A 23223-nucleotide genomic window follows, 5' to 3' on the forward strand; every position below is an offset into this window, starting at 1 on the left:
GTCGCTTTTAGTTCCTGTTTCCCGGCGAGGCAAGCCTTTGGACAACTTTGGGACGTCTGGGATCCGTCCCTTGAGGGAGGGGTACTGTCATGATTCGGTTTGGGACCAACAGGTGGCACTGTAGGGCTCCCCCTGCAGCTGCACACCTGTTGGTCATTAGGTAATTAGTGGCTTTAAAAGGACTCCCAGCCCGAGCAATCATTGTCGGGTCATTGTTGCTTTGTGCTACTGTCATGTTTGTTTCAGTCATGTTTTGGTCAGTGTTATGTTTTATCTTCAGTCATGTGTTTTGTTTGATACTTCGGACTTTGTTTGTTTTGGATTTCGTTTTCGCTGAGTTTTAATACAATCTTTCAAGTACACCCTGCTCCTCCCTCCTGCCTGCTTTTTTGGGGTCCACCACCACCTCGCAACGTGACAGTATCATTGTATCACCTGATCATGCTATCTGCAAATGTTGCTATGCAAAGTTCGTTGCTATTCTAGGTTGTCGTTTTCCTGTAAGTTAGGCTTCAACCCTTCCCAAGAAGAAGAAAATGGCATATGATGGGCCGCACCCCACTGCTTGGAGAGACACTCCATCAGAGATCTGTTAATGGTATTTCTCCATCAATTGTAGCTGCAATAAATAAAATTGTTGGACAAAGACTTCCGTTGTCTTGGTTTCCCTGGACAAGACAACTCTCCCAAATGGTCGCTACCTGTCTTTTGCAAACAACTTTCCCAAATATTGTCTCTAAGCATCGCTAAAAGTCCTTAAATGTTGCTAGTAATGACAGAGGCCACCCCCTGATTTTCGCCAATATGCATTAGAAACGTTGACAAATCCAACATTTGTTACATGGTGGGCATCCGACGTATGTTCAACATCTACATGACGTCAAAATCCAGTATTCAACGTCACATGGATGTAACGTGCCCGCTGTGTACCCCCCGCAGGTCTTCGCCACTCAATGAGATACCACCGTAAGGGATCAAAAAAATCTCAGCGGCTGATCGGTGGAAGGAAGATGACACCGCTCCCAATGCAACACCTCTTTTTAACCTGCTTGTAAATTGCTTCCATCATGTCTGTCAAAATGTCAGATGACACAAAGCAGCAACACAGAGCAAGACAAGCCCTAATACATTAGTGCGCCCCCCTCTCTCTTCATCGCCCCCCCCAGATGTGAAGTGCCTTTAGTGTCAACACGGCGCTCCCTTGCAGACTGTAGCGTGACAGCTGGGCCCAACATGATCTATAGGCTTCCTGAGTGTTATTAAATAGCTAAATGCAATTCTAAACAGATTTCACATGGGGGCCTGTGCTCTGCAGAGGACCTTTTACCTTCTCAAATGCATGCCCCGCGTCAGGAACACATACACAATTTATGTCGTCGGAAAACATTGTCGTCAATTTATTTTTATAGGCTTGTCACAGATTATTACTTTGCAGCTTAAGGGCACAGCTTGATGGATGGACGGAAAGTGAGCATTTTGAAACGACGCCATACAGAGGACACATTTCTGTAGAATTTTTGCACCTTTTTGGAAATCAGATCTTCCGCTAGAAGCTACAATATTAATATTTCAGATGAAAGTAAAGTTTAAGATCTCCCCCCCTCACCCCCCAAATGCATGAAAATACTTTTTAAATGTTAAGGAATTGGTGAAATGTTTCCAGCTTTGGTGATGATGCAAATGAATAAAAGCTAGAGAAGCATGTTTGTAAAACCATTATCCAACTTCCTTTTTGAACGTTGAGTAAGAAGAAGCTGTTATACTGATTCTAATCATTCTTGAGGAGCATGCATTTTCCAACAGAATGAAAAGATTTGGTTTGGAATATATGATGCCAGCTGGAATATCTAACTGGAGACCGTTTCTGAATACAGAACTCATCAGACTGCCACTTATTTTTTTTTTAAACACACACACAGTATTAGCATTTTATTAATGTACTGATGTTTCCCAAAGCCACCATCTGATATCTTATTTTGACCACAACTCAACATGCACTAAACTGAGACAAAATTGCACTTACTCTTTTTTTTCTCCAAAAAAACATATGGCTTCAATAACTGGTGATAAGTAACTGCTACTTTTATGACCTCCATCAACAAAGTTATGATTTCATTACCGTTTTCTTGTTGTAAACTAATTTTTTCAATCCCACCAAGTGTGCAATTTAGTGCTAATCCAAAGTCTGATTTGCTGTTTACAGAGAAATATGATTTGCTTGCAGTTGAGTTGTATGTAATTTGTTATAATATTCAAATATTAGAAGCAGTTTCAAGGTTCAGGTCCCATGTTAGACTATTTGGATGTGAAAGAAAATATATTAAATAGGTTTGTATACAAATATTGATTAGACTAGTGGACATATAACATGAAATACAATCCTGACTGATTATTTTGAGGCCTGACAACTAAAAGACAGCCATGGCTTTTAATTTCTTCTTTGTCATCTGTCCTGAATCACTTCCACACAAGAAACATTCTGCACTGATGACTGCAGTCAACTACTCCTGTGAAGGCTGCAGTGTCATGCTGCTCTTTTTTTTCAATGAACATGCAAATTACAGTTGTAACCGCCACAGAAAACATCTTCATCTGAAAAAAAAAAATAAAAAATCTTGGTCCCAGAGCTCAACCTTGACTTGTACACTATTGGGAAAAAAAAGCTGTGCTCTTATTTTTAACCTACACAGAAAATGACAAGTACACCAGGGTCAACGACAATAATCAGCTTTGCCATGGAATAAAAATACGACCATATGCACTGCACTCAAAAAAAAAAAAAGTAGAATACAGCTCGTGACAGTTTACAGGGTGTACCTGGTTAAAGTGTCCAATGGCTGCAGATGAGATGTCAAACTCACATGCAGGTCTATAACTTTTCCAACACTTTCAAAAAGCAAACAGCCATTTTGATAGATAGATAGATAGATAGATAGATAGATAGATAGATAGATAGATAGATAGAAGTAAAAGGCCTCCTGCTTATCTTTAAATGACTGAGGACTGGCACAAAAGCTCTTCAGCTGAGTGACTAATAAGAGGCTCCTATTGTGGAGTCAAGTCGTTCCCCGTGTGGATGCCGCTCACTGACAATGGGCCCCATCAACCAAATAGCAAAGATCATTTACATGAGAGGGGACGTTGCAAGGGGTACTGTTTAAATTACACGTATGGTATTATCACGGCCAAACAAAACCAAGGGGGAAGCAAACAAAGACGTGCATAGTGGCATGCACGGTGGTGGGTGACCTAAATTGCCTTTCCAACTTTTGATGAACTCACAGCATCAGAGAAATATCAGTGCACTGTTTTTCCACATATACTGTATTTGTACCCACGCGCGCGCGGTTGAGAAATCCAGGGTATATGCAGAGCGTAGAGTGGTTTAAAAAGTTTGGAGACTCACCCGACACGCTGAGGTCCAGGAAGCCGAGGAGCAGCACGACCATCCAGCCTGGACATCCCCGGAGACATCCGCTCAGCGCGGTCCGACTTGGATACATTCCTTCGACTCTGCGTTACACCTTGGCCAGCTTTAAACATCCACCAGTTAGAAGTTGTAGTTCGACAAGAGCAAAAATGTTGGCGACTTCAAGTCAAGTTCCTGAGTGCGTAATCTCTGACTTGTGTGCGCTTCTGCGACAAAGTTGAGCCTCAGCCCTCTTGCTGGTTTGAGTGTCTTTCCTCCGCTCAGCTCGCCTCACTTTCTCCTCTTTCTGTCCAAATGATCGCGATCCTGCCCACTAAAAATCACGCTCACACTAAAGTCTGCAGACACCGTGGAACATATGGTTGCCTCGAAGCCACGTTTCGCCCTCTGGTGTCCGTAAATGGAACAACCACAACTCACTTTACATTGATCCATTCAAAGAACTAGACAAGAAAACACACCAGTTGCGTTTGGAATCACCATAAAATGCACGTGTGTGTCAGTAAATAGATAAAGAAATGGCAATCAATCACTATCCAATTCATCAGAGACATACAAAATTCGGCCGAGGGGCATTTTTACAGCCTGTTGCACATTTTTGACATTTTGGCTGAACCATTTTTTGGATTATATTATTCAAAAAATAAATGCAAATGTAAAAAAAAAGCTTAATAAAAAAATTCTACCACTCCTTTGTTGTCCTGGCTGGCAGTATGTTTTGGTTCTATGTAATGCTCGAAGACGCATTCACGATCTTCTTGCTGAGGAAAAGTGGCTTTCTTTCAGAGAATTGGAGCACCCTGAGTGCTTGCGTGTTTGTATTTTGGTCCATTAAGGTGTAATGCATGCAACACAAAATTATAGAGCAGATTTCCACTTTTGAGATTTGAATGCTTTAAACAAAATGTGCATGAAAAATGAGCATGCTTTAAATTAAACAGGAACACAAAACTCTGAAGCCGACGCACCTTGTTCCGTTTCACAGGATTCATTTGTAGCACGTACTTTGTCATTTCATGTGACTGCGCACATGGAGGAGATAAAAAGGAAAAGATTGGTACCAATTTAGTGTCCTCTAGACTGGACCGACTGTGACTGTTAATGATACCAACCTCTTATTAGCATATTGTCCTCTCTGAATATCTTTTGGATTTGTTGTTATCCTCAGAGAAATAATGAATATCACAAATTTCATGACCTTTGTTTTGAAATAGTGGGGTGTATGGTCTCTGTGAACTGTCTCTGCTGTGAGGTTGTCCATGAAGTGTAGGGCTTCACGGATAATGTTGCTGGTACTTGTCAAGTCCAGGAGGAGGCCTACGGCACTCTCCTTAGTGTATCGAATTCAAATCCAACTTCACTTCCTTCCTACCATCGACTTTCAGAATCCTCCCTTGAGAGATGTTGTTAACCAGTGTATGGAGATGATTCAGCCCAGGCTTCCTGCTGATTTTAGATAGTGTAAGGGTGTGCCTAAATTGGCATCACTTGAAATAAATAATTTATTTTCATATTACTGTAATAACAAACATCACAGATACGCATTCAGTTTCTTTGACCCTTCAATACCGCCATGGTTGGGCCAATTAACAATATAATGACCCAATGAAGTGCGGCATACAAAGCAGCAGCAGATCGTCAAATGCAGCCAAAAACTCAAATTAGGTGTGTCTGTGTCCACTGTACCAGCCATCAAATCGTGACATGCATGTTGCCCAAGCTGTCAGTCGACCATTTAGCATGCTCCGGATTTTTCTCCTCTTGATTTATCCATTACGTCTTGTTTCAACGAAGATTGACATTTATGGGTTACTGTGTGTGTGTGTGTGTGTGTGTGTGCGTATGTGTGCGCATATATACACACACACACACACACACATATATATATATATAGCTCCATGAATACATCAAGGAGAAGGCTCCAATGGATGACGTACTCAGAGAATGCCTCAGACAATGGGGAACAGAGGATGAGGTGCTGGAAGAGGGACCATCATGGGAGGACAAGCCCCTACACGGGATGTACCACCGGACCATAACTGAAGTGGCTGATCTCAAGAAGTCCTATCAGTGGCTAGAGAGGGCTGGCCTGAAGGACAGCACAGAGGCACTCATCCTGGCTGCTCAGGAGCAGGCCCTGAGCACCAGAGCCATTGAGGCCCAGATATACCACACCAGACAAGACCCAAGGTGTAGGTTGTGCAAAGAGGCACCTGAGACGATCCAACACATAACTGCAGGGGGTAAGATGCTGGCAGGGAAAGCCTACATGGAACGCCATAACCAGGTGGCTGGCATAGTCTACCGAAACATCTGGGCGGAGTATGGCCTGGAAACCCCAAGGTCAAAATGGGAAACACCTCCGAAGGTGGTGGAGAATGACAGAGCGAAGATCCTGTGGGACTTCCAGATCCAGACTGACAAGATGGTAATGGCGAACCAACCAGATATCGTGATCATAGATAAAGGGCAGAAGAAAGCCGTTGTAGTGGATGTAGCGGGCCCAAGTGATGGAAACATCAGAAAGAAGGAACACGAGAAACTCGAGAAATACCAAGGGCTCAGAGAGGAGCTGGAGAGAGCCTGGAAGGTAAAGGTGGCAGTCATGCCTGTGGTGGTCGGAGCACTCGGGGCAGGGACCCCCAAACTAGATGAGTGGTTGCAACAGATCCCGGGAACAACATCGGACATCTCAGTCCAGAAATGTGCAGTGCTGGGAACAGCAAGGATAGGGCGCAGAACCCTCAAGCTTCCTGGCCTCTGGTAGAGGACCCGAGCTGAATGAGGGATGGACACCACCCGAGGGGGGTGAGACGAGGATTTTATTTTTTTTTTTATATATATATTAGGCGGCCCAGTGGTTAGCGCTTCAACCTCACAGTGCAGAGGTCCCGAGTTCAATTCCAGCTCCAGCCTCCCTGTGTGGAGTTTGCATGTTCTCCCTGGGCCTGCGTGGGTTTTCTCCGGGTACATTCCATAAACATACATGGCAGACTGATTGAACACTTCAAATTGTCCCTAGGTGTGAACGTGAATGGTTGTTCGTCTGTGTGCCCTGCGATTGGCTGGAAACCGGTTCAGGGTGTCCCCCACCTACTGCCCGAAGACAGCTGGGATAGACTCCAGCATGCCCCGCGGTTTGGAAAATGAATGAATGAATATATATATATACTGTATATACAGGTATATATACAGTAATCCCTCATTTATCGCGGTTAATGGGGACCAAAAACCACCCCCCTCCTCCATATAGGTACATGTACATAATATTTATAAGGCCAAATTTAATGGTATACATAGATGTAGAAGTAAATTTTGAAGTAATTAGCATGACTTAATGCTGTATACTAATAGATTTAAACATGTATAAATTAGGTTAGGTTAAGAATAACATAATACAGTAAACATATTACATGTAGTATATGTTGCTCTATGTGACTCGCTGTTGTTTTGCTGACTTTCGCTGCTTCTTGCGGACCTTTTGCGGGCTTTTTGCGAACTTAAGAAAGACAAAAAAAAACTTTTTTTATTTTATTTATTTTTTTTTATATGTTTGAAAAAATCCGCGATGCACTGAAGCCGCGATAAACGAACCGCGAAATAGCGAGGGATCACTGTACACTGTATATCTATCTATATATGTGTGTGCGTGTGCGTGTGTGTGTGTATATATATACATGGTGGTTGGGGCCCCTGGTATACAGTCTAAACTCAGAGAACCACAATATGCCAAGCAGGAAATGTGAAACTTTTGTATTCTTTAACTTTATTTAGTAGTTTTGAGAATGACGTCTTTGTCTGCCACGTTGCCCTCTTTTCTTTGGTGAACTGAATGGGTCCCTCTGTAAACATAGCGGCATGCCAGCTCTTGAGAAGGCCATTTGGTCCTTTAATAGCAGCAGAGCAGACCATCTTAATGTAATCCTTTCTGTGATTACATGATGTAATGCCAGCCAATCCAAATACAGCCTGTGGGCCATTAGCAACATTAGCACGGCGAACACATTTTGCATGACACTACTAAGCCTTTGTGCAATGCAATCACGATGCCCAGGTAGTGAGTATCATGATGGGTCTGAATAATGTTGCAAGGCCTCTACACAGCTGTCCCAACGGCTTTTACAAATCCCGGGAAATGCTCAAGACATATTCTTGCTACAGAGCAAACTCTTTCACGAGAAAATACAACCTGATTGACTAATCCCAGCTCAAGAACTTTAACCTAACTAACCCGTCCGCTTTGGTGGGGGATTAGTGAATTGATGGTCGCAGGCACGACACATTGACATGTATGACATAAATTGTTGCAAAGTATACCATCGTGATTAAGGCCAATTTTCCCTGTCATGTTCAGAGAAAAACATGCAGCCTTCTCGCTGCACCTGAGATTTAACCCTCACTCCTATTAACCAAATTGCAGTCAATTTCAGTCCAGATATGGCAGTTGTGCAAGTTGACACCAATTTGGGTCACAAATGGTCCGGCTTTTTTACTTGCAACGTTTAGCGGGCTTATCCAGAAAAAACTGCAACTCAGGAAGCAAATGTGCATTGGATTTATGCTTCTTTGTCCACCTAAAGAAACTCCTGAGGGGTTTAGACTAGCCCAACACTTTGATCGTCACAGTACAAACTCATTTAGTTGTACTTAGAGCACAAAGATTTGTCCTCCAACTCAGTTTTGAGATTGATGGTGTTTTGATATTCATGCTCATGGAGGTTTTATTGCACTGTACGAGTCGTATCGTTTAGCTCAGTAAAATATCAATACAGTACGGTGTATGCCGTGCATTTCTACTACACTGCAAACTTTATTCAATTAAATCATGTTTATATGATATTTTTGTCAGGAAATTATTTGTCTTACATTGGCTCTTAAGAGTTTGCGCTGGTGTGTCGAATGAAATGGACAGCATGTTTCCACAGCATCTGTATGAGTGGGGGATATTATCTGCAAATCCAACTGTCATATATAGCCTAGTAAATCTAAACAGGACCACAATTATTGATGACCATTAAGGTTACTTTATTTTTAATGCATCACTGTCATGGTGGTTTCGTGGTTCTGGCTGGTCTGGAAGAAGAGGGGAAGGCACCAGGTCCACCAAGACAAAGGACAAGGAAGGATGAAATAACCCCCACATTTCTGATTTTCAGTCAGTTAGTTATTTGTCACAGTTTTTAGGAGCAAACCGGACAACACAGTAGATCGCGCTTTAGACGTTAATTCTCCTATATACTCTACACTTTTTACTATTGAAATGCTACAACATTAAAATAAACTTATCTGTGTAAGGCAGTTCCATTAACAACTTTCCCTTTTTAGCGATAATCCCACATACCAACTGAAATAACGGAAGTGTCAACCGTGTCCTGTGTTTTGCCCAGTTCTTTTAGTAGACTGACCAATGAAAAAAATGAAATACAGAGGACTAAAAGGTTATCATTGCGCAGGGTGAGTGGAGGCGGTGTGGCAGAGGAATCATGTGATCACAGTGGGGCCAGTGCGTCCAGTTTTCTCATGAAGCTGTGAAACCTTCAATGCGATGTCTACCAAGGGCGCCAACATCACCTGCACAGAGCCACCACACACACATACTAAATATGTGACTTTTCTTTCGGCTTACAAGAAAAAACAAACAAACAAAAAGAAGCAAACTGCACATCTGCACAGCAACAAAACTGAACAAGCACATGATTTTTGCTTCAGTTCTGGACAATGAACTCTCACCCTTTGGGTGGATGACAGTTTGGGCTTGGGGAACAATCCGTTAAGTTGCAGTGAAACAAAATTGTGTGAAGGCGAAATAGACAGCAGGTAAATTAATAAATAATGTGAGTTAACCACTTAAACCGAGGGCAACTTTGCCAAAAACGCCTATGGAAAGGTGTACCCAAAGTAAATTTGTAGCTTTTCTTGAAACATTTGGAGTGTCAGCATAGTTTTGGTCTCTTTGAAATATTAAAAATTTCATCATTATGAATATTTCTTCAGTACAGTAAGAATCTGTGTAAGTGCTCCTGTCACTGAACTATGGATGTTCGAAAACAGACAAAAAAGGCGAATCTTATGTTCGTCTAATTTCTTTTCGCAAAATCTGCCTTGAAAATGGATTTAAAATGTTGATTTGGACTTGAAAACACGACAGGATCAAAGCTTGAGGTCTCCCCAAGTTCCGGTTCAAATTCAACAATTGTAACATGTAGGGTACCATTCAAATCTCCAGAAACTCAGCTTTTAAAAGATGTATAACATGTTCACACGTGTACTCAGCTGACGACGTGCATCAGCGATTTGTTTTGACAGATGACGGAGGGCCCTTCGGCGGGCCCTCCTAACTTTAAGGGTCCCACTCCCTCTCCATGAGTCACCACCTTATCGTGATGGAGGAGTTTATGTGTCCCAATAATCCAAGGAGATAAATTGTCTGGGGCTTTCTGCCCCTGGCAGGGACACCCATAACAAACAGGTACAGCTGAGGGACCAGACAAAGAATCCCATAAGGTGAGGAAAAACTTTTGGATCATGTTTTTCTTCGCCTTGATGTGGGTCCCCCCCCCCCCAATGTAGAGCCAGGCCTGGGATGGGGCTAATTGGCGAGCGCTTGGTGACAGGGTCTTCACCCATGGGGCCCAGCCCAAAAAGGTAATGTGCGTCCCCCTTCCCATGGGCTCACCACCTGTGGGAGCCCAGGGGAAAACATCTGGGTCGCGGGGACCTCGGCGGTCCAGTCCCCGACTACGGATGCGAGCTCAATGGGTGTGGAATGTCACCTCTCTGGCAGGAAAGGTGCCTAAGATGGCGTGCGAGGTTGAACGTGATATAGTCGCGCTTAGCACCGCACAAGACTTGGGCTTTGGTACCAGAGCAAAGAATTGGACTCTATTCCACACAGAATTTGCCCACGGGGAGAACCACTGAGCAGGTGAGGGCATACTTATTGCGGTTTACCCTGATGGATGAGAGTGTAGCCTCCTTCCATTTTCGGCTGTGTGGGGGGGGACGGCTCCTGATTGTTGTTTTGTGCCCATGCACCAAACAGCAGTTCGGAGTACCCACCCTTTTTGTAGACCCCTGCTCGGGGACTTCATTGCTCAGGAGGGCAATAACAACGAAACCCAGCAGGGTGTCATTGGGATGACCAATATTAATAAACAGTGGTTAACACATTTTCCACACATGGCCGGAATGAGGACAAGCAGCATACAAAGCGGGTGGATGGTTACTCTCGCTGATATTAACTGAAAAGTTCTGACCTGAGGGTCCTGGTAAATCTTCTGGGGGTCCTTCTCGTAGCTATCAATATACAGCCTGATGGTTGCGCCTGCACTTCCAGTGCCGCTGAGACGGAAAATAATCCGAGAACCGTCAGCAAAAATAATCCTGAGGCCCTGCGAGAACAGCAAAGTGAAGGACTGAGTGGACAAGTCCAACATATGGAAATGTAACACGTATTTACTGTATTCCTTAGGTTAGGGGTCGGCAACCCGCGGCTCCAGAGCGGCATGTGGCTCTTTAGCGCCGCCCTAGCGACTCCCTGGAGCTTTTTCAAAAATGTTTGAAAATGGAAAAAGATGGGGGAGGTCAAATATATTTTTGATTTAATATGGTTCTGTAAGAGGACAAACATGACACAAACATTCGTAATCTTTTCCAATGCTTTAAAAATGTGTAGAACAAATGTTAAACGTCAACATTTCTGTCAACAAGGATTTGCGTCATGGCCTGCAACACACATTTCTATTAGCAGGACAGGATGCAAATGAAAACCCTGTTTGAGTGGGTCTCTTCCCGCAAACAGATGCAAATGTCAAAAAAGGTTGGGCACCCCTTTTCTACAGGATGCATTGCAGGGAAAAAACATTTAATCGTGAAGGCTCATTGTGTATTTGGAGCCAACTTAGTCATTTTGATAGTAGGCAAAATTAGCTAATATAGATTCATACAGCATGTGTTGCCTTCAATGGAAGGCTTATATAAGGCTTTTAATTTTTTGCGGCTCCAGACATATTTATTTTTTGGGTTTTTTTGGTCCAATATGGCTCTTTCAACATTTTGGGTTGTCGACCTCTGCCTTAGGTGAACGTAAACTGCTAAAAAAAAATAAATAAAAGGCAACACTTGGAGTTACGTTGTGCTGTTTCAGTGTGCCCTTTATTTATTTTTTGAGCAGTATATTATTTCAGATTAAAAAAAACATCTGACAAAGTCAGCAATTCTATTGAGATTCCTGACCTGGTTTTTGGAAACACTCCCATCCACAGGATCTGTGTAGGCAAAGTTGTCTGCGATTGCCACCTCGTACGTTTTATCACCTGATGAGAACTTCTTCCCCACAAAGGATGGGTTGAACATTGCTGTTTCCAGGTCCTTGATCATTTGATTGGCAGCATCTGAGTCGACCTCCTCGTAGTCATACCTGATCGAAAAGTTTGTGTGTACTGAAGTCAATCCATATTTCTACATCAAAATGGAAAGCATTGATAACCTCAGTATACACGCATAAAAACGTGGTCTGTCATCAGAGTTGTTGGAATGCTGCGCCCCACCTCTGAAAGGTGACTGTCGTGATAGTACGTCATACAATTTAAAAAAAACATACTTATATAATTTTATTTACTTTTTTCTGTTTTTAATAAATATGTTTTTTTATGTCTTGAATTTGTAAAAAAAAAAAAAAATCATATTTTTATTTTTCACGAATGAAGGGTTTGATGAACGTGCATATGAACTGGTTGGGTTCGGTACCTCCTACAAGGTTAAGAACCACTGGACTAGACAGATACTGTATTATTTAGCTCCTTGAATATTTTGGTAGCCTGCAGGATAAATGTTACTTTGAACAATACGTTAACATCAAGTATTAAAGTTGTTACGGGCTGTTTATCAATTATTCCATCCAGAGCTCAGCATTTTAATTGGCATACACGATTGTTCACTGGCATTAACACGTTAAAGCAAGCTAAGCAAATATAATACTGGGAAGCTCTTTTCCTTTTTCTCCTTAAGGTGCTTTTCTGGATAACAACCCTCTTCAAATCCAAGTAGAACTTGATTAAGTTTCTCTATTTATTTCGAAATGTGTTTCTAATTTCATTAAATATGTTTCATCATCACTGCTGTAAACATGTGCGAAGGCTGATCACAATTGATAAAAACAAGTCCAAGTGTGCATTTTCTGGCCATGAGTATTGGGCGCTTTCATTTAACCAGTGGCTATCGGCTTCAGTTGTGAGTGACTTAGTCATAAAACCTTGGCCCATTTCTAACACTTAAAAGTGTGCAGTTAGCCATCAAGATATGCATACAAGCCACCAAAAATAAATTTTCCCTGAAGTGTTATGCCACGTGCGGTGCACGGAGTGAGACAATAGCTTAATAACCAGCTCCACTACAAATTGGCTTGCGGACTGGCATTGACCTATCCAATACTCCACAGCCTTGCTCCATCCATCACATGTCGATCCACACAACAGCGACAGTTCAGGGTTCAATGTAGTTATTTGTTATTCATAAGACAATTATAATACAATAAATACGATCAAATAAAATAAAAACACAGTCACGTTGGTGGTCATTTTCTTTTTACCTGGTGAAGAAGTTTCTGCCAAACTTTTGCCAGTGGTCCTTCATGATCTCTTCCACGCTCTGTTTCCGACTGGCTATGATTGACAACCATGCGAGTACTGCCCACAGGCCGTCCTTCTCCCGAATATGATTGGAGCCTGGTTGTTCAACAAAAAGGACGGAGTGAGGCTTTTAGGTATTCTTGCAGTGTTTTTACCTTTAAGAGTCTCGGGTTAAATGCATACTTTTACTTACCGGTGCCAAAGCTCTCTTCTCCACACAGTGACAGTTTTCCTGCATCCATCAAGTTCCCAAAGAACTTCCACCCTGTTGGAGTCTCATATAGTTGCATTTGCAGCGCTTTGGCCACACTAGAATAGATTAACACACACGCACACACACACGCACACGCACACATACACGTATTTGAGAGAAAAAGCATGTTATTTTGACTCATTCAAATCTTAATATCTGAACATTTAAATATGTAAACTAAAGTGCAATCACATTCGTAAATGAATGGCTTCTGGTTTTTGAAATGTAAATTACATCATAACTTCTCAAGTGCCGGTTAACCTGGCCGATCTTCGACCCACTTTTCTCCAGATTGTCGCTACGTTTCTCCATTTTCTGTTATCGCTTCTATTATTTTCTTCTCTTTTCTTTCTTACCGGTATTTTTTATTTTTCTTCTTTGTGCTATCGCTATTTTTATTCTTCGGGATGGGTTCACTTTGGCCTGGGGAGTCAAGTTCAGCATTCGCTTCAATGATATCTGGCGCCATCTAGCATCGTGAATGGGTATAATGTCTAGACCCCGATTATAAGACGACCCTCTTATTTCAATGCAAAAAACACCGTCTTATATTCGGACCAATACGGTAATTTTTTTTTTTGTGCATTTGACTAAGAGTTCCGTGTTCTGTACTTGTCCAGGGCTCCACTCGTGGGCATACTGCGGGCCAGTCCCTTCACACCAGACTTCCGGAAGTACGGAATGCTGGTAATGTTGGCAGCAATAACAGCCACCGAGTCCGATGGGTTCACGAAAAATCCATGTTTGCCAAGCACCATGTTACGGTCCTGAAAGGGGGCAAGCGGCACAGACACACAAGGGTCAGCAAAACCACAGAAGCAATCATTCATCACATTCAAAGAAAAAAACAAAAACATGAGTTGTGAACCATTATCATGATCCATACAATTACAAAACACATTCTCTTCTACTGTACGTCACAAAGTTGAAATTGTCTCATTCTCTTGGTCTGGATTTACAATGCAGAAAAAACAGACATAATTGCTAACATAACGGCTTAAACACATCTCACTGGTATTTCCTAACCATGTTCTTCATGGACTCTTGCTATAAAATCCTTGTCCAAGAAAAGGGATGTTTACTTACACCATCACCATCAAAGGCGGCTCCAAATTCATACTCTCCGCCTTTCATGGCGTTCACCAGGTCTGCAGCATAAGTCAGGTTTGGGTCAGGGTGGTGCCCGCCAAAGTCCTCCTTGGGGACACAGTTGACTGCGGAGTTGGCTGGAGAACCCAGCTCCCCACACACTATCTTCTTCACATAGGGACCAACCACTGACAGAAAAGCACAAATGACAATTTTAAATCTCAACGATGTGCCAATTCATTACATTTAAGAAACACACAGGAAACCACATGCGGTGCATCTGCAAAACATTGATGAGATCCAATCAAAGAGATGTTGCTTTTTTTGTACCTCCATGCATTGCATCCAGGCGGATATTAATGTGATTGGCTCCAGAGAGAAGCTCCTTCAGTGCAGCAAAGTCAAAGATCCCCCTCAGCATATCTGCATGGGCCTCAACAGAGTCCACGATCTCCACTGGGACAAAGACAATGTAGAGCACAATGAAGAAAGGGGCAAATGTTCTCAAAATCAAGGTGTATTCTTTTTGAAAAACACCACACATTAGATGTGTTTTTTTCTCAGCACACAAATTGTAAATGGAAAAATAAAACCTGCCTGTGAAAGGTTTGAAACTCTCCACATCAAAGGTCTGCTTGCCAATCTTTGACAGATCCGCTTTGAGCTCTGGGCAGATGTAATACTCCTGAAGGCTTTTGCTGATCTCAAAGATTTTGTTTGTAATACCCTCTGGAGCAGGACCTGCAGACAGTACAAACTTTCACATTACCAACTCTTGACTAAATCCAAACAATAAGCATCTAATAGTAAAATTAATACCACATTTTCCACATCGTATAGGGTAAGGTCACGTGTATAGCGACCATAGTTGTGCTCGTTCTTTATTCACCTCCACTGGAGATGTTGAACTTGATACCAAAGTCTCCGTTGGGACCCCCCGGGTTGTGGCTGGCTGTGAGAATGATCCCACCCACTGCCTTCAGCTTGCGGATCACACAGGACACAGCAGGGGTGGACATGATGCCATCCTGACCAATCACCAGGTGACCAATCTGCAAGACGAGGCAAAAATACAAATACTAAAAAGGTGTGACACTCGTTTTAGGGATTGGCTGTCATTCTCCAATAATGGGAGTGAACGGTTGTTTGTCTATGTGTGCCCTGCGATTGGCTGGCGGCCAGTTCAGGGTGTGACGCGCCTACTGCCCGAAGTCAGCCAGCATGCCTGCGACCCTCGTGAGGAAAAAAAGCAGATTAGAAAATGGATGGATCCCAAGAATTAAGTATCGTATTGTTAAACCCTCACTACCTTTTTTTATTATATGTGTATGGATGTGTGGGGCGGCCCGGTGGTCAGCACGTTGACCTCACAGTGCAGATATCATGGGTTCAATCCCGGCTCACGCCTTCCTGTGTGGAGTTTGCATATTCTCCCCGTGCCGGGGTGGGTTTTCTCTGGGTACTCCGGTTTCCTCCCACATTCCATTCACCTGCCATGTATGTTTTTGGAATGTGGGAGCAACCTGGAGAAAACCCACACATGCAGGGGGAGAACATGCAAAATCCACACAGAATGGCCGGAGCCGGAATCGAACACTGCACCTCTGCACTGTGAGGTGGACGTGCTAACCACTCTCTACCGTGCCGCCCTGTGTCTATATAAAATATCACTCTAAAAATATTGGGGGTAAAAAAAAAAATCCACAAATAGGTGGATCTGCAGGTGCCGAAACACTGTGCAGAGCCCGGGGCTCCACTGTACTATGTTTTTAAAAGTAGAATACCTGACGCAGCTAATCATTCGAAAAACGCATCTAAAAAGGATTACTTACATCTCTGACTGAAAAAAAAGTTGAGAAGTGTTATTAGAACACTACAGTACTTTGTCCAAATTTTAATTAAAACTGAGTGATTCTCTTGAGTAAAACCTGATGCAATTTCCCAACTCCGTCATTTCTTAACAAGCCACTGGTGTCACAATGGCGTTGAGTGCCATCATCTTTGTGCAACTTTGGCCATTTGTGATCACAGATTATGTTACTTTACTGTCCATGTTTTATGTTATGTATTGTTATATTACTTTGTTATTTGATGTAAAGCACTTTATTGCAGCTGCAGCTGTTGTGAAAGCGCTTTCTAAATGAAGCTGCATTGTATTGTATAGTTTAAACATCCATCCATTTGCTATACAGCTTGTCAGTGTTGACCTCAACTAAATTAAATGAAGCAGCACTATAATAAAGCTACTCACCATAAAAATATATCAAGCCATGGTAAAATAAAATGACAAAAGTAGAAAAAACTACCTCCAAATTAGCTCAGTTGGTTGGGGCCTCTTTCAAAAGAAAACATTTTGTAATTACCACTAAACATCAATCACAGTGGTGACCCTGGTGGAACAAGTCGAAGGTTGCAATCCATAATACTGTTTGGGTGTAAATGAACATTCAATACTATAATGTTTGATCAATCATGCTTCTTTCTACCACTAGAATGCCATTGTCTGGACTCATGCAAATGACTGATTGTATTGTGTTTACGAATCGTATAATTGCAGTTCTTGTCAACATTTCTCTATTTTGTTTTTAGTTCTTGAATACCAAATTATTTAAGTAGACTGCAACAATTTGGTTTGGTAGAGAATAAGACCGATAGAAATAAGATTTCTGAGTAACATCTTCTCATTTTTCCTACTGTTTACATTCTCTTCCTCCGCACACATGCACACACGTAAAGCTACATTTGAATACTGTACTGCCAAATCCTGTTGATATGTATTTATTTATTTATTTCATTGAGACAGTGCACATTAATCAACACAACAGTGTAAATGCGCAGGACTTGGCGTAAATGCTACTTTTCAGCCAGTGTCCCGAGGCGGGTTTCTTTCCATAAACAGTTAACATAAAATAACAAAATATAACATCACACGCAACATCAAACCTGGACAGTCAAGCAATCTTAACCACTTTTCCTGCATACGCTTTGTTGATTTAAGCAGTTCTAGATGAAAGGGGAGAGAATCAAAGTGTCCTTTCACCAGTGGATCAGAGACATGCTCAAAATGTGCACACGTCTGCTATAAGCTACGTTTGAAAGTAAGCAAGAAGCTGTAGCGTCCGTTAAACCAAAAGAAGAGATTGGTTCACTTCTCCTGTCCCAGGTAAATCTGTTTCAATTCCAAACGGTGACTCTCAATTCCAAATACGCATCCACGCTCAGCGCCAACGCTCCTCTCTACTCATCCTCGGCTCCACAGGCCATCCATCCATCCAAGCGCACCAGCGCAGACTGTCCAACAGCGTTGTCATCTCCGCTATACAAAATGGGGCTGTGAAAAATGCTGCCCATTACAGGCGCAAAACACAAGCACCCCCGGGGGCTGTCCAGCGGTGGCAGTCTAATAGCGGCGACATTCCTGCCAAGTAAAATTAGTGCTGGTACAGGCGTGCCACCGAGAAGGCGCAACCACCAAGAACATATTCTTCTCTTTAATAATGATAATTAATAATAATAATAAATAGGGAGACATATTGTAAGAATTTTCTTGTTACCAAACCCCACATTACAGTAACTTAAACAATAGTGGAATAAACCGTAATTTTGGACTTTTTATATGGTTTCAGTCATAACGGCCCTCCAAGGGAAACGGTAACTAAAATGTGGCCCACGACAAAAATGAGTTAGACACCCCCGATTCAGAGAGTATCTACCTTTAAGTTAGTGTTAAACTTTCTTTAATATTTCAGAGTTGTTAGTCCAGACATACAGTTCTCTTTTCCCATTTTATTTGTTTTCTAATGACAGACCCTAACCTTGGTTCTTTTAAATTAATATCTCTCAAGGTTAGAGGTATTCGAGATAATACAAAGAGAAAAATCTATTTTTATGTTTTGTCGACGGCAAAGTTCACATTTCATTATTTTTGCAAGCGACTCATTCAAAAAGTTGTGATGTCAAATTTTGGAAATCTCAATGGGGAAGCAAATAGTACTTCAGTCATGGCACATCTCGGTCAGCAGGGGTCAGTATTTTAATAAATTCCTAGGAGACACGATCGAATGATTTTTTTCAGGGAATGGTCGGTGGATTATTTTTGTAATTTAAGTAGACTAGTCTGTATCTATAACCTGTAATATTTATAGTCAGAACATTGTCGCTCAATCCAGAGTAATGTTTACAAACATTTGCATTAAATTGACCGATCTAAAAAAAAAATACAATGAAGCACATATAATAATTGGAGGTGATTTTAATTATGCCCCAATGGTTAATGAGCCAAATGGTTGGACTTGGGGGAAAACAAAAATTTTTTGGGGCCCTGGAAAAGCGTAATAGCAAAAAGGACAGATTTTACTCCTTTTACAGCAATATTTATCAACCACAATACATTACAGCCAAATTGATTCAAATTCTTTCATAGCATCTATTAAAAATCAAATTCCTACCATATCAGAACAATTGAATATCAATTGTGAGGAAGCCAATACAAGAACTGAAATCTCAGAAGCCCTCCACTCAATGAAAAGAGCCCCTAGTATGGATGGGATCGCTTTGGAGTTTTACATTCATTTTTGTAGAGGAAAAAAAAGATATTTGAAATGTTTAATGAATGCACAGAAAGAAAAAAATGTCCACAACGATGAAAAGAGGGTTTAATTACTTTAATTCCCAAACCGAATAAAGATCATTTCTTATGAGAAAATTGGAGACCCATCACACTATATTAAATGTTGACTATAAAATGGTTTCCTTAGTCTTTGCTAAACGTTTAAAAAAACATATTGGTGAAATTATAGGAGAAACTTAAACATTCAAATGCTTTATAGGAATATTGATAGCTGTGTTATGTTATATCCTAATGTAACTAAAAGATTCCCTGTTTTAAGGTCAGTTCGTCAAGGGTGCCCAATTTCTCCTTTTTTGTTTTTAATTGTGGCAGAATTACTCTCAATACACCTTTTAAATAAGCCAAACTTCAAAGGGATATCTATTTTTGATTAAGAAATCAAAGTAACTCAACTAGCACATGACAGTTGTTTTGTTTGGTTTTTTTTAACAAGATAAACATCCGGTAGATAGTTCTTTGTTTTTCATTCACCAATTCTCAGGAGCATCGGGTTTACAAATAAATAAATCGAAATGTGAACTTTTGGCTTTAGCCCAGAAAAAGGAAACAAGTTTAAGTATTATATCTGGAAAGAAAGAATTTAAGTATCTAGGGATTCATATTTGTAAGAACGCCAATAACGTAATTTTTCTTCAAAACTGAAAAAAAAGGGATCTGTCGATATTGAGTAGAGTGCTCTTAACCAAAGGTTAATGCCCGGGTGTCCCAGTTTGTTTATCCTGCTTTATCTTTTGATGTGCAAGACTTGTACAACTCAGGACATTGACAGCATGCTAACAAACTTTGTCTGGAAGAATCAGCATCATCACTTGAAAAAGAAACTTAATTCTGCCCATAAAGCTGAAGGTGGATTTGAATTATTGTCTTTCATAGACCTAAATCGTATGTATAAAGTGAAATGGTGAAAAGAATGCTTAAAATCTCCATCATCAGGATGGTACTTTATCCCACAGAATATCTTCAGACATGTCAGCGGGTTCGATTTTCTGTTAAAATGTGATTATGACATGACAAAGTTAGCGCATAATCTTTCCGATTTTCATCGACAAACCCTATTAGCATGGAAATTGTGTTTTTCCCACAACTTCTCTCCTCACAAATTTATTACATGCAACAACTCATATGTCATGAGAAGAAAAAAATGCTTGTATTTACAACATTGGGTTGATAAAAGTATTATTTTTATAAAAGATCTGTTTTACTTAAATGGACAAAGAATTACTTTGGAATATTTTTTGAAAGAGAAGGGATTCCCCAGTCAATCACAAGAATTTAATTTGGTTGTAAAAAGCTAATCTAGTGGTATATTACAACTCATGAAAAGCTGTAGAGGTGAAGAAGTAAAACTAATTCCGGATTCAACACTTTATATAAATGATATTGATCTGTTGAAGAAACACTGTACTAACAGTCATATTCGAACATGCTTCTATCATCACAGAAAAATATCTCCTCGTGGGACATTTTTCTGGAATTCTCAAGGATAGATTGGCGTAAAACATGGCTTGCTCCTTTTAAATTGTTTGTATTCAATAAAGTAAGAGAAGTACAGTACATCTAAAAATATTACAAAACATATACCCAACAAATTTATATAATGTGTACATTCTGTGGGACAAATCAAGAGTACGTAACTCATCTTTTCTATCAGTGCCCCTTTATTTAGTACAGTGGTTCTTAACCTTCTTAGAGGCACCAACCCAATCAGTTAAAATGCACATTCACCGAACCCTTCATGAGTGAAAAATAAATATATATTTTTTTTTACAAATTCAAGATATTTTAAAAAAACTTATTTATTAAAAACAGAAAAAAAGTAAATACAATTTCAAGAGATAAGTATACTTTTTTTTGTACGACGTAATATAACGACAGTCACATGTTGACCACAAAGCAAACTAAATTTCCCACAGCACTGATTGGACAAGCAATGTCATGTGATCATCTGCAGCCAGTGATGGCCAAGCGGGCGTCAGAACGAATTGACATGTTGAATCGGGTGTGTCTTACCCTCCATGGCACAGGCTCCGTCGAAACCCTGAGACTGACCGACCGAACCCCTGGGGTTCGATCGAACCTAGGTTAAGAACCACTGATTTAGTTTTAGGTTTTGGAATGATGTACAAAATGTTATTTCTCATAAAACTGGTCACTCTGTCAAGATTGAAGGTAAAAATATCACTTATTTTGTATACAAAGATACAGAAATGTGTACTATTGTTGGCTTCTTTATCTTATTCGGGAAATTTCACATTCACAAAGCAAAATGTGGTAAATCTACTCAATTTTTTCAGGTTTTTTATTGATATTGTTACATTGATTCTCTTAAAGTTGTTCACAAAAAAGGTAAACAGATTTTTGATATATATTCTAAACTGTTCCTTTAATGTCTCTTAATTCATGGTTAAAAGTCTGTCAGAATTCTCGCCTTCTTCTATGTAAATATGGAATTGAACTGACATATCTGACTGTTTGTATATCTATATTTTCATTCTATTTTTTGTTCTCATTCATGTTCATATTGACAAAAATGTTACTTGACGTTAAAATGAATACAGTATTATGTCAGTCAAAAAAAACGTGACAGACGGCACGTCCCCCAATCACGCCCCCTCGTGACTAACAAGTGTCCTAGCATCTGCATTGGTGCAATGAAGCATCTTGCCACACGCCACAAGTTATGAAACACCTCTAAACTTGTTTGCACTCGCTTGTGAAACACTCTCAGTATTAAGTCGAACGAGCTAGTTTTGTCATGAATGCTAAAGGTATGTATATTTGCCAACATAAAGACCATGGCAGAAAAGCGAGGCTGATGATCGGCTGTATTGAACTGGCTATACACTAGAAACATTTGCTACCTGCACAAAACCTAAGCCATATTCACACATACATGCAAGATATTAATCTATGACAAAATGTAAAAGCCTGGGGAAACAAGAACGCCGGACGATCACTCCGACAACAAAACACAGTCGAAAAAGGCTGCGGTCAGACCTGCCTCCACTCGCAAAATTGAAGTCAAGCCAGTCGCTACAGCGATTGCAAATACTGTGCATTACGGTAATCTGTCATGCATTAGTTGGGGCGCTTTTATTTTGAAGGTGGCAAACGCCGCTCGATGGCGGCAGATTACCGTAATGCACAGTATTCACGATCGCTCTGGCGGCTGGTTTGACTTCAATTTTGCGAGTACACCGCAGTAGAAAAAGAACGAAACGCTACATGACATGGCTGACTGCACAAACCAGGTTACGGTGTATTGCTTGCGAGGTTGCTGACTCTTGAATGGTCTGTAAAATATGTTGCAGCAAAACCTTTCAACGTGTCGTAAAAGTTCGGACATTTACGTGTTAATCAAATGAGACGTAATTTGACCGTTAGCTATCAAACATTAGCTCATCCAAAAAGAGAACCGGTCCTACGGGTTTCATTCCTCTACTGACCCCATTCGCGGCTGCAATCTGAACGATGAGCTGAATGGCGTCTTTCATGAAGAACCTGCCGTCGCCCCCCACCACCAGAGTGGCTGCCTGGCGCTCAGCTGGCTCGATGACAGAGATAATGCTCTGGATGAAGTTCTCCGCATAGTGCTCGTTCTGCTGGAACACAGTCACCCTCTTCCTCAGGCCGCTCGTTCCGGGTTTCTGGTCCGTATACGGCTTGGTCTTCGAGGTCGTTACTTTCACCATTTTCACAGGCCCACTCGGGAGAGCTCTTCCAATGGTCCTCAGTGATCCGCTGTCTAGGGCGATGGGGGCGCCTGCAGTGGCAGGGGGAGGGTCCACAGTCCACGCGCACACACATAGACACGCACGAGACAACGCCCCCCCCTGCCGGGTTTAAAGGTCAAAAAACGGAGAGACTTTCAGTTGAAATACTGCCTGCCTGAGATTTAAATTTCCCCATTCACATCTTTTGTGTACAAAAGCTTATTGAAATAAAATGAGAACTCGATGTTCTCATTGTGTTCTCAATGTTTCAGATCATCAAATCAGTTTAAATATTAGTCAAAGATAACACAAGTAAACCCAAAATGCAGTTTTTATTATTAAAGGAGAAAAAAAATCCAGATCTACATGGCCCTGTGTGAAAAAGTGTTTGGCCTCCCGTTAGAACATAACCGTGCTTTATCATACCTGAGTTAAATTTCTTGAGCCAAGCCCAGGCTTGATTACTGCCACACCTGTTC

At 41.2% G+C, this 23223-nt stretch overlaps 2 protein-coding genes across 2 annotated transcripts in view; both read right to left on the reverse strand.

Annotated features, from left to right (window-relative positions):
- The window catches only part of LOC109518969 (inactive tyrosine-protein kinase transmembrane receptor ROR1-like), a 103137-nt gene extending 99335 nt beyond the window's left edge, over window positions 1–3802 (reverse strand). The window contains exon 1 of the mRNA XM_019875165.1: window positions 3407–3802. Within this exon, the coding sequence (XP_019730724.1) occupies window positions 3407–3503 (97 nt within the window). The 5' untranslated portion in view covers window positions 3504–3802. The remainder of the gene's footprint in view (window positions 1–3406) is intronic.
- A 4632-nt stretch (window positions 3803–8434) lies between these two features.
- Window positions 8435–22819, reverse strand: pgm1 (phosphoglucomutase 1). The gene is made up of 11 exons (XM_019875446.1): window positions 22478–22819; window positions 15291–15453; window positions 14999–15142; window positions 14732–14857; window positions 14399–14589; window positions 13925–14079; window positions 13253–13368; window positions 13020–13155; window positions 11666–11849; window positions 10687–10821; window positions 8435–9001 (listed from the first exon to the last, which is right to left on the reverse strand). The coding sequence occupies exons 1-11, from the start codon at window positions 22721–22723 to the stop codon at window positions 8912–8914; spliced, it is 1686 nt and encodes a 561-aa protein (XP_019731005.1). The 5' UTR covers window positions 22724–22819; the 3' UTR covers window positions 8435–8911.
- Window positions 22820–23223: the final 404 nt, after the last annotated feature.

Source organism: Hippocampus comes, unplaced genomic scaffold, assembly GCF_001891065.2.
Source record: "Hippocampus comes isolate QL1 unplaced genomic scaffold, H_comes_QL1_v1.1 scaffold132, whole genome shotgun sequence".
Taxonomy (NCBI): Eukaryota; Metazoa; Chordata; class Actinopteri; order Syngnathiformes; family Syngnathidae; genus Hippocampus; species Hippocampus comes.

What these genes read in the sequence shown, in the direction of transcription:
- pgm1 (XM_019875446.1), bottom strand. Translation starts at nt 22,723, where the DNA reads ATGGTGAAAGTAACGACCTCGAAGACCAAGCCGTATACGGACCAGAAA. An exon ending in CCTGGATGCAATGCATGGAG is followed by an intron (nt 14,590 to 14,731) that starts GTACAAAAAAAG and finishes CTTTTCTGTCAG; the next exon opens with TGGTTGGTCCCTATGTGAAG. An exon ending in AGATTTACCAGGACCCTCAG is followed by an intron (nt 9,002 to 10,686) that starts GTCAGAACTTTT and finishes GGCTCTGTGCAG; the next exon opens with GTGATGTTGGCGCCCTTGGT.